Below are 12500 nucleotides of genomic sequence, written 5' to 3'. Positions count from 1 at the left end.
TGTGTGTGTGTGTGTGTGTGTGTGTGTGTGTGTGTGTGTGTGTGTGTGTGTGTGTGTGTGTATGATAGATAGATAGATAGATAGATAGATAGATAGATAGATAGATAGATAGATAGATAGATAGATAGATAGATAGATAGATAGATAGATAGATAGATAGATAGATAGATAGATAGATAGATAGATAGATAGATAGATAGATAGATAGATAGATAGATAGATAGAGTGAAACAGAGTGACAAACATTATGTTTACATGAAAAGGTTAGTCGAGCTACTGGAAGTATTCGACCTAAGAAAAGAACAGGATTTTTTGTTTTTGAGCTATCCAAGTATACATATGCTGTAAGAAAATGAATTAGTGAATGACCTACGGTACACATGCACTGTAAGAAATCAAATGAATGAATGAGCTGCGTTGCCATGAGCATTCTGTTGAAGCTGTTACCGCTGCAAACTGCATTTGGACCTTTGACTGTGGAGTCTTCTGGCTCAAATGGCTGATTAAGTCAATATTCCATAAGAATCTTTCACTTGGTGATACAAGAACCAAGTCTGGCACACAGAGTCAATTAGAAACGGAAGGCAGTGACTCGATGACTCCCCTCCTACATAAACAGGTCTCTGATTAGGAAGGTGAAGTTAGCTGGTGATGCAGCTGTTACGAACGACATTAACACTAGAACTACCACGGAGGGGTCAATTGACCTTTTTACCTAAAAGCCCCACAAGAGGGTCATTTGACCCTTTGGACCCCCTGCGGACACTCCTTTTGTTGTGGAAATGTGGCTGTTAGCAGCTCACAGCTGTCACTTGAGACACAGAGTGTGTGTGCGTGTGTGGATCATTTCCAATGCCTGTTGAGTGCTGTATCTCTGCATCTTCGTTCCTTGGAGAGTAGCTTCTTTCACCACAAAATTCTTGAGGGAAATGAAGCAGTAGTCCACATGCACTGGTATTTATCCATCTAACAATTGCCAGGTTGCATTCACATGAGTCGTTATGGTCACATGGCATGGGAGATTCACACGTTAAAGTTTTTCTCGATTGGTTTGGCTAATTTCTCGAAACTGAGATGACATTCTCAAAACAACACGGACAATACCCAAACCTACTTGCAATTTCCTAAAGCAGAATGGCATTTTTCATTGTTTTCATCAGATATCAAATGCTTTGTACATGTCTCAAATGTTTAGTACATCTCTGCAGATGGATATGTACAAATACCCTTCAGTTGACACATTCAGCATACATTTAGCACATTTTCCAAATAAATTGACCTTGCTTATCTAAACGAATTAGACAATTCTCAGTCTAATGGTGCCCTCTCCAAAACACGTCAGTATTTTTTCATTGTGTAAGTCATCATATGCAAAGTGGTCTACGCAATTCCCAAAACAGTCAAGGACATCATATTTTAAGAATTTCATTACATAGTAAATTCATGACAGTGTTCAACAGGTCAGATGGTATTGTAACTTAACTAGTTAGTAGAAAATAATTTTACAACCGTGTTTACTACAGTTTCCTCTGTTATTTGGCTAATTTCATGACATTTTTTCAAACGACATTCTCAGGGATTAAAGTTCTCCGGCACCGTGCCGGATTTCCGGCTTGCAGCGATTGACTGTGGGTTAAAAAAATAAAAAATACTCGAAAATAAATTGACGGATAAATAAATAAATAAAAAAGACAACCGAAATCCCTCCTGCGTTTGTCAGCCAATGGTAGCAAAGGAGCGCACTAAAACTAACAGTGTTAACCAATCAGAAGAAGAAGGGGCAGGTCTTAGGAAAGCGTGCTATTTCAGTATCTTGCTCAAGTCGGACCTCCACAGCCAGCCGATGTAGAACTACTCGCAGTCGCCGACTCGCCGCTCTCATGCTGCGGTCACAGAGCAGTGTCAACAACTCGCTCTACATGGCAAGGGACCTTGCACCGTTTTAGTGCTCTATGATCAAAAATATGTGTAAAGATAACTAAACTGCATGCTATGGATTGGTGATGCCGTTGTTGTCAAAAACATAAATGAAACTGGACATTGTGTTTGGACATACAGAATCTCGATAAGCACTAATTATAGCACTGTTATAGGCTAGTATACAAGTCAGTGGCCTACAGTGTTGATGGAGCTTCTCTGCTCAGTGCTAATAATTAGCTGTCAACAACACACAGGTTCTGTTTCCACAGACGTTCGATCCCTCTGTGTCTTTTCATAATTTCTGAACTCAATTTAAAACTTAACCCAGAGCTGTCACAGCATCTCCCGGAGTGTGGAGCGGGCGAGCGGAACGTTTATCTGTGTCTCATCTCCCAATATCAACCACTGCCTGTGCATTATGCTACCGGTAGTTCCATTCATAATAATGGCTGGATACCGTGATTCCTGAATCAATCACCAGATTACTTTCGGGGGTTGTTGGAAGAGGTTGTAGGAAGATGTGCTTCAATCTACAACTACGTGTGAGAACACCAACAGTAAGAGAATAATTTGTTATCAGTTAGAATTTAACAAAAAAGCTTAATTTCACTTCAGCATGTTGCAGATGCCACACTCATGCTGAGTTTTGTTAGCGCGCTAACTACCGAACTTTTATGCTAATGTTTTAGCTAAGAGGAGTCGGGTTACTTATAAACACCACCTACATATTAAGTGATATTATCTCCGATGGAAAAACAAGGCAAAAGTATTGACATTGGCGCTGTGTTCAACTTAAAGTGACTCAAATAGCACAAGATGGCATGCATGTAGACAGCAGCAAGTTTCACCACACCAGTTCCATACAGGTTTGGTTGTTGGGTGTATAATTTCTGTAATTGGCATGTTTTTTAGTCTACATTCACATCTCAAGGTGCCGTTTTCATGATGATTGTGAGATCATTAAATAATATGTCGCATAATGGCTTGTTGATGGCTTTTAACAATCTGTTAATGGGCTTTAGTTTTCATTGGAATTTTAGTCATTGATTGAAGGCTAACAATAACACTGCTCTCTGGTGATGGACAGAACAACTTGAGCTTGATGATGAAGCAAGGGCAGGCCGTCTTTTTTCTGAGAATAGCCCAACAGGAGAGTAGCCCAAATATTTGCAGGGCAGGCACCACAAATTCTGACCTAGAGCTAGCTCTATCCATGGATCTATTCAGACTGACTGTACAGCTGAGAAACCTAGAACCCATCTATCTACAGACACAGACAACATAGTCCATAGTAGCCACCAAAATGACATTAATGAATTAAGTTGATTTGCATGTGTAATTAGTTAAAACTAAAAGTATTTTGCATTATTGTTCAGCCATGTCCAGGCATTTGCATTTTCTTTTCTTTTAAGGCAGGATTAAACACTTAGGCCCAAGTAAACAAAGATTAAGCTTAAGCTTATGCTTTTACCTCTGTTATGTATCTAACATGTCATGCTATTTCAGTATTTGTTGCTCATATTTTTCTAATGCTTTTGTGATGAAATAGCCTATGTAACTACAATATTATGCATAATAAGTATGTAATTATGTAATAAGGATTAACTTAGCGCTATTGACACCCTTGTGGTCTCCTTGGTAGGCCCTATTCGAGTTGCAAAAGTCATTCAAGTCATTCATCATTTTGACCCTGACATGGCACCCACATAAGAATAAGATAAATAAGATAAACATAACTGTAAATACTAAGCTTAAAAAGCAATGAAATTCTCTTTTCACCGTGTATTGTATAGGGTCGCGTGAACGCACCAAAAAGTTCAGGCTCAGGATTTTTTTTTACTTTAATCCCTGCATTCTGTTTTGAACAATTGCTAGTTGCTTTGGCATTTGTCCATGTTATTTTGTGAATGTAATCTCTGTTTTGAGAAATGAGCCAAACCCATGAGAAACCTGTGATATATGGGCATTACAAAGCGGATTCCAAAAAAGTTGGGACACTTGGTATTTTGTGAATAAAATCAAAATGCTGGCATTTTCAAAACATTCAATATGTTAATAAGGTAGAGCATTGTGTACAGACAACATATCAGTTGTTAAAGCCAAGCAGAATGATTGCTTTGGGGTAATTATGTGATCATTTAAAATTTCACCCTCGCAACAAATTCCAAAAAAGTTGGGACAGGGCCAGTAAAATGCTTTTTGTGTTGGATAAGACTAAACACAACACAAGGGAGGAGACTTAACATTTAACTACTGTGACTGATGGGATGATTTTATTTAAAAAAAAGATATTTTGATGTGCGAGACATGATTTCAGCAGCTCAACTGATAGGTGTGTTCTTCGACTTGTTTACCTTCTTGTTATGCTTAATATGTGGCATATCCTGTCTGCAAGAAAACTATTTTGTGACCCGTTTACTCATATGATGGAACCACACTGTTGGAACATAGTAGAGATTGAAATTTGCCACCATTATGGGGCAATATCTAAAGGAGGTGCTCCAAAATATAATGCATTGGTAGCTATGTATGCTGTTTAAAGTCTGTATATATTATTCATCATTTATTTTAATGCTCTACATGAGTAAGAAGACCATAACCAAGGCATCTATGCACCCCTTTACCATCATATATGCTGTCTTTCAGACTGACCACTAAATCAAGCTGAAGTATTCATTTTCTTCATAACCTGGAGAGTGCATGACTCCATGATTTTAATAAAAGAATGAAATATTTTCCATTCTGTAATCAGAGGACAGTTTCATGTGTCTCCTAGGTCCATCTAGAGTGAGCTTTGCCACTTGCAACACTGTTTAATGTCTGCATCATGTGCCTTAATCAAGTGTTGTGTTTATGGTCATTTTTTCAACAGCTGTCATTGTTGGAGTGTCCTAGTTTGCTTATTGCCGATATGTTTGTCATGATCTCATAACTCGTGCAATGATTTAACAGAACTCTACATTACAGAAATAAGCCTTGTATGCCTGGAATTTTGATAATTCAGTCTTTCTGTGTAATAGATCAGTAATTAGTCCCTCAAAATCTTCGCTACTGAGTGCCACAGCCTCTATGTGATGGTATTTTATTTGTGCATTCATGTTGGCAGTCAATATAGTTCCTTTCTAAATATCCCTCCTTGTGTTATTTTTAGAATTATCCAACTATTACAGCATTTTTTGGTCCTGTCCCAACTTTTTTGAGATTTGTTGCATGGGTCAAATTCTAAATGACCACACATTTCCCTCAAAGCAATGCTTTTGCCTCATTTTAACTGTTCCTATGTTGACCTTGTGCCATTGTGCATCTTATGCATGGATTGAATGTTTTGAAAATGCCAGCATTTTGATTTTATTCACAAAATACCAAGTGTCCCAACTTTTTTGGAATCCGCTTTGTACTTTCTGTATATGAATTTACAGTAAAGAAAGTTACTGATAAATGTCCTTGTTAAATTATCTGTGTTGTCAAACTTCAATGGTTTCACTCACTTTTTCATTTCTATACATAGTCGAAATCTGTTAGCTGAACGTAGATAAAACACCTAACCATTTTGACTGGCAGTGCTTACACAATGGCACAGGGACAATGTGTTTTGGGGGTACTGATGATATATGTGGGGAGGACATTTAGTTTTGACACATGGGTAAACTGTTTTTGGGGTGATATGAGCGAGTGATGAGGATCCATAGTTATGCTGAACCATCCAGTTTATTTTGACAGAAGGACTAAATGAATGCAAATGAGCCAAAGCAATTGAGAAGGATCTATGCCATTTTGATGGTACTGACTATTTATATGTGAGACGGTTTAGTGCTGATGCAAGAATGAGGCGTTTTGGGAGGTATATGACATTTTGCTAGTTATCTGAACTGTTGTGCAGAAGTGTAAGAATGTTTGGCCAAATGACCCAATGGTTATAATGTCATCTCAGTTTCGAGAAATGAGCCAAAACAATTTAGAAAACTGTAATTCAACCATTATCTGGTTGCAGTCATATGATTCGTCATGATCACATGGGACATTCACACGTTCATTGATGACTTATATGAAGAAAATGTGCTGACATGTTTTCAGGACAACCATTACACTGAGAATCAACCAATTGGGATAGATCAGCAAGGTAAATTCATTTGAAAATTCTACTAAATGTAAGCTGATTGTGTTAACTGTAGGATACTTATACATAGCCATTTGCAAGGATGTACTAAATGATTGAGACATGTACAAAAGCATTTGAAATTTGATGAAAGCAATGATAAATGCCATTCTGTTGTGAGGAACTGCAAATTAGTTTTGGGATTTGTCCATGTTTTGAGAAGGACATCTCAGTTTCAAGAAATGAGACAAACCAATGGAGAAAAACTGTAACACACTGTCTGCCAAACTGTGCTATCTGTCTTTATTGCTGATATCTTCATGCAAGTTGTTATTTACCTGTGGTGATTTTGGAGGCTGACAGCCCTTGGGAAGAAGCTGTCTGTCCCTGTTTGTCTTGGCTGTTAGCACTGTAAGGTGTGACCCCCTCACCCCTCACCCCACACACGGCCCCTAACAGCCTCATTACCATAACAAAATGAGTGATTAGTGTATTAGGTAAAAGCCGCCAGGTCAAATGACCCCTCTCTGGTACTTCTAGGTAGGCAGAAAAATCCTGGTAGTTCTAGTGTTAACGAGTATGCTGCCCTGCGCATTCAATGCTACGGCGATTCTCTGGCTTGAGTTACGTTCATCACGTTAGCGCTTAGCTTACGCATGCTATTTGAACGGTGAATGAAAGGCATGTGCGTGTGCGAAAGGCAGACGGCGGAATCATACAAAAAGGCTATAAATAGATGTAGCGATGGTATATTTAGAGACTACAATATTGACTTATCGCCTCAAGTCTCACTATCTGTGTACATACTGTAAGTGTCAGAATAAAGAGCATTATAAGGTAGTAGCTTGGGTGGTAGCCATGATTGCCATCAGATTGCCATCAGAGGCCCCTTAACCTACAGGAAAGAGATGCCACATATAGCTCATCACTCGTTCAAAATACCACACTGTAGTGTCTGCATGGGGTAACCACAATTGGTTTGTTTCTAGATAATATTTAAGTGCATTAAAATCATTCTATACATATGGGAGGTTGTCTAGCATGCACTTAGTATTAGTATTAGCTACAACGCTAGTTACATGGCTATATTACGTGAAATCTTGAGGGATGAAATGGTAATATGAAGTAATAATATACTGTATTATTTGGAGTTAAACCATTTGGTGCTGCAATTGTGCACTCATACGTGGTGACCGCAATGTTTAGAAAACGACACACACACTCAGACACACACACACACACACACCCACACCCACACACACACACACACACACACACACACACACACACAAATGCACACACACACCATTTTAAAGTTGCATACCTAAGTAAAAAACTTTTCAAATGGGTTACATTTTGTTTGCATTTTTTTGCATGAATACACACTTTCAGGGATCAGAGGAGATACATTCTTATCTTATTCACTTTGATGAAAAGATGTGAATCTAATGCCTACAACACATATCATTATTGTGTTAAATCTTCTTTTGCGTTGTTCCCCAGACCTCACCAGTCCAGACCAGTGTCTCCAGTGTCCAGCTGTGTGTCTTTGAAGAGTGACATGTCTATGCCAGACTTTCCTTACTTCAGCAATGGACCTCCACAGTCTCACCCAAAGTAAGATATCAGCAGCTCAAAATGCCATGAAATGAGGATGTGTGTGTGTGTGTGTGTGTGTTTTTGTGTGTGTGTGTGTGTGTGTGTGTGTGTGTGTGTGTGTGTGTGTGTGTGTGTGTGTGTGTGTGTGTGTGTGTGTGTGTGCGATAGATAGATAGATAGATAGATAGATAGATAGATAGATAGATAGATAGATAGATAGATAGATAGATAGATAGATAGATAGATAGATAGATAGATAGATAGATAGATAGATAGATAGATAGATAGAGTGAAACAGAGTGACAAACATTATGTTTACATGAAAAGGTTAGTCGAGCTACTGGAAGTATTCGACCTAAGAAAAGAACAGGATTTTTTGTTTTTGAGCTATCCAAGTATACATATGCTGTAAGAAAATGAATTAGTGAATGAGCTACAGTACACATGCACTGCAATAAATCAAATGAATTAATGTGCTGCGTTGCCATGAGAATTCTATTGAAGCTGTTACCGCGGCAGAACCTTTGACTGTGGAGTCTTCTGGCTCAAATGGCAGATTAAGTCAATATTCCATTAGAATCTTTCATTTGGTGATACAAGGACCAAGTATGTTACACAGGGTCAATTAGAAACGGAAGGCAGTGACTCGATGACTCCCCTCCTACATAAACCGGTCTCTGATTAAGTAGGTGAACTTAGCTGGTGAGGCAGCTGTTACGAACGACATTAACGAGTACGCGGCCCTGCGCATTCAATGCTACGCCGATTCTATGGCGGGAGTTACGTTCATCACGTTAGCTTTTAGCTTACGCATGCTATTTGAACGGTGAATGACCGGCAGACGGCGGAATCATAAAAAAAGGCTATAAATAGATCTAGCGACGGTATATTTAGATACTACAATGTTGACTTATCGCTTCAATTCTCAATATCTGTGTACATAAGTGTCAGAATAAAGAGCATTATAAGGTAGTAGCTTTGGTGGTAGCCATGATTGCCATCAGATTGCCATCAGAGGCCCCTTAACCTACAGGAAAGAGATGCCACATATAGCTCATCACTCGTTCAAAATACCACACTGTAGTGTCTGCATGGGGTAACCACTATTGGTTTGTTTCTAGATAATATTTAAGTGCATTAAAATCATTCTATACATATGGGAGGTTGTCTAGCATGCACTTAGTATTAGTATTAGCTACAACGCTAGTTACATGGCTATATTACGTGAAATCTTGAGGGATGAAATGGTAATATGAGGGAATAACCTACTGTATTATTTGGAGTTAAACCATTTGGTGCTGCAATTGTGCACTCATACGTGGTGACCGCAATGTTTAGAAAACGACACACACACTCAGACACACACGCATACACACACTCACACGCACACACACACACATACACACACACACACACGCACAAACATGCACACACACACCATTTTAAAGTAGCATACCTAAGTAAAAAACTTTTCAAATGGGTTACATTTTGTTTGCATTTTTGTGCATGAATACACACTTTCAGTGTTCAAGAGACACATTCTTATCTTATTTATAATGATGGAATGATGTGAATTTAATGCATACAACACACATCGTTTTTTTTGTTAAATCTTCTTTTGTGTTGTTCCCTAGACCTCACCAGCCCAGGCCCATGTCTCCAGTGCCCAGCTGTGTGTCTTTGAAGAGTGACATGTCTATGCCAGACTTTCCTGACTTCAGCAGTGGACCTCCACAGTCTCACCCAAAGTAAGATATCAGTAGGTGAAAATGTCATGAAATGAACATGTGTGTGTGTGTGTGTTTTTGTGTGTGTGTGTGTGTGTGTGTGTGTGTGTGTGTGTGTGTGTGTGTGTGTGTGTGTGTGTGTGTGTGTGTGTGTGTGTGTGTGTGTGTGTGTGTGTGTGTGTGCGATAGATAGATAGATAGATACATAGATAGATAGATAGATAGATAGATAGATAGATAGATAGATAGATAGATAGATAGATAGATAGATAGATAGATAGATAGATAGATAGATAGATAGATAGATAGATAGATAGATAGATAGATAGATAGATAGAAAGAAACAGAGTGACAAACATTAAGTTTACATGAACAGGTTAGTCGAGCTACTGGAACTATTCGACCTAAAAAAAGAACATTATTTTCTGTTTTTGAGATATCCAAGTATACATACGCTGTAAGAAAATGAATTAGTGAATGACCTACGGTATATGCACTGTAGGAAATCAAATGAATGAATGAGCTGCGTTGCCATGAGCATTCTGTTGAAGCTGTTACCGCTGCAAACTGCATTTGGACCTTTGAGTGTGGAGTCTTCTGGCTAAAATGGCTGATTAAGTCAATATTCCATAAGAATCTTTCACTTGGTGACACAAGGACCAAGTCTGGTACACGGGGTCAATTAGAAACGGAAGGCAGTGACTCGATGACTCCCCTCCTACATAAACAGGTCTCTGATTAGGAAGGTGAAGTTAGCTGGTGATGCAGCTGTTACGAACGACATTAACGAGTATGCTGCCCTGCGCATTCAATGCTACAGCGATTCTATGGCGGGAGTTACGTTCATCACGTTAGCTCTTAGCTTACGCATGCTATTTGAACGGTGAATGACCGGCGTGTGCGTGTGCGAAAGGCAGACGGCGGAATCCTACAAAAAGGCTATAAATAGATCTAGCGACGGTATATTTAGATACTACAATGTTGACTTATCGCCTCAAGTCTCACTATCTGTGTACATACTGTAAGTGTCAGAATAAAGAGCATTATAAGGTAGTAGCTTGGGTGGTAGCCATGATTGCCATCAGATTGCCATCAGAGGCCCCTTAACCTACAGGAAAGAGATGCCACATATAGCTCATCACTCGTTCAAAATACCACACTGTAGTGTCTGCATGGGGTAACCACAATTGGTTTGTTTCTAGATAATATTTAAGTGCATTAAAATCATTCTATACATATGGGAGGTTGTCTAGCATGCACTTAGTATTAGTATTAGCTACAACGCTAGTTACATGGCTATATTACGTGAAATCTTGAGGGATGAAATGGTAATATGAAGTAATAATATACTGTATTATTTGGAGTTAAACCATTTGGTGCTGCAATTGTGCACTCATACGTGGTGACCGCAATGTTTAGAAAACGACACACACACTCAGACACACACGCATACACACACTCACAGGCACACACACACACACACACACACACACACACACACAAATGCACACACACACCATTTTAAAGTTGCATACCTAAGTAAAAACTTTCATGTTAGAAACTTTGCAAATGGGTAACATTTTGTTTTTATTTTTTGTACAGCATGTATACACAATTTTTTGCATGAATATACACTTTCAGGGATCAAGAGATACATTCTTATGTTATTCACATTGATGAAAATATGTGAATTTAATGCATACTACACACATCATTATTGTGCTAAATCTTCTTTTGCGTTGTTCCCCAGACCTCACCAGCCCAGACCAGTGTCTCCAGTGTCCAGCTGTGTGTCCATGAAGAGTGACGTGTCTATGCCAGACTTTCCTTACTTCAGCAATGGACCTCCACAGTCTCACCCAAAGTAAGATATCAGCAGCTCAAAATGCCATGAAATGAAGATGTGTGTTGTGTGTTTTTGTGTGTGTGTGTGTGTGTGCGTGTGTGTGTGTGTGTGTGTGTGTGTGTCTGTGTGTGTGTGTGTGTGTGTGTGTGTGTGTGTGTGTGTGTGTGTTTGTATGTGTGTGTGTGTGTGTGTGTGTGTGTGTGTGTGTGTGTGTGTGTGTGTGTGTGTGTGTGTGTGTGTGTGTGTGTGTGTGTGTGTGTGTGACAGACAGATAGACAGACAGACAGACAGACAGACAGACAGACAGACAGAAACAGGGTGACAAACATTATGTTTACATCAACAGGTCGGTCGAGCTACTGGAAGTATTCAAGCTAAGAAAAGAACTGGAGTTTTTGTCTTTGAGATATCCAACAAGTATACATACACTGTAAGAAAATGAATTGGTGAATGAGCTACAGTACACATGCACTGTAAGAAATCAAATGAATGAATGAGCTGCGTTGCCATGAGCATTCTGTTGAAGCTGTTACCGCTGCAAACTGCATTTGGACCTTTGACTGTGGAGTCTTCTGGCTCAAATGGCTGATTAAGTCAATATTCCATAAGAATCTTTCACTTGGTGATACAAGAACCAAGTCTGGCACACAGAGTCAATTAGAAACGGAAGGCAGTGACTCGATGACTCCCCTCCTACATAAACAGGTCTCTGATTAGGTAGGTGAAGTTAGCTGGTGAGGCAGCTGTTACGAACAGCATTAACGAGTACGCTGCCCTGCGCATTCAATACTACGGCGATTCTATGGCTGGAGTTACGTTCATCACGTTAGCGCTTAGCTTACGCATGCTATTTGAACGGTGAATGACTGGCAGGCGGCGGAATCATACAAAAAGGCTATAAATAGATCTAGCGACGGTATATTTAGATACTACAATGTTGACTTATCGCTTCAATTCTCAATATCTGTGTACATAAGTGTCAGAATAAAGAGCATTATAAGGTAGTAGCCTGGGTGGTAGCCATGATTGCCATCAGATTGCCATCAGAGGCCGCTTAACCTAGAGGAAAGAGATGCCATAGCATACACACACTCACACGCACACACACACACATTCACACACACACACACACACGCACACACACATGCACACACACACACCATTTTAAAGTAGCATACCTAAGTAAAAAACTTTTCAAACGGGTTACATTTTGTTTGCATTTTTTGTACAGTATGTATACACATTTTTTGCATGAATAGGCCCTACACACATTCAGGGATCAAGATATACATTCTTGTCTTATTCACATTGA

At 39.3% G+C, this 12500-nt stretch overlaps 1 protein-coding gene across 1 annotated transcript in view; it reads left to right on the top strand.

Annotated features, from left to right (window-relative positions):
• LOC134442839 (synapsin-2-like) overlaps positions 1–12500 on the top strand; it is a gene marked incomplete at both ends in the record, with an annotated part of 55364 nt that overhangs the window by 5313 nt on the left and 37551 nt on the right. The window contains 3 exons of the mRNA XM_063192791.1: positions 7520–7633; positions 9250–9363; positions 11093–11206. Coding sequence (XP_063048861.1) covers positions 7520–7633; positions 9250–9363; positions 11093–11206 — 342 coding nt within the window. The remainder of the gene's footprint in view (positions 1–7519; positions 7634–9249; positions 9364–11092; positions 11207–12500) is intronic.

The sequence above is a fragment of the Engraulis encrasicolus genome, unplaced genomic scaffold (assembly GCF_034702125.1).
Source record: "Engraulis encrasicolus isolate BLACKSEA-1 unplaced genomic scaffold, IST_EnEncr_1.0 scaffold_256_np1212, whole genome shotgun sequence".
Classification (NCBI taxonomy): Eukaryota; Metazoa; Chordata; class Actinopteri; order Clupeiformes; family Engraulidae; genus Engraulis; species Engraulis encrasicolus.
Note: the sequence above shows the minus strand (reverse complement) of the source record. Positions and strands in the feature narration are given on the sequence as shown.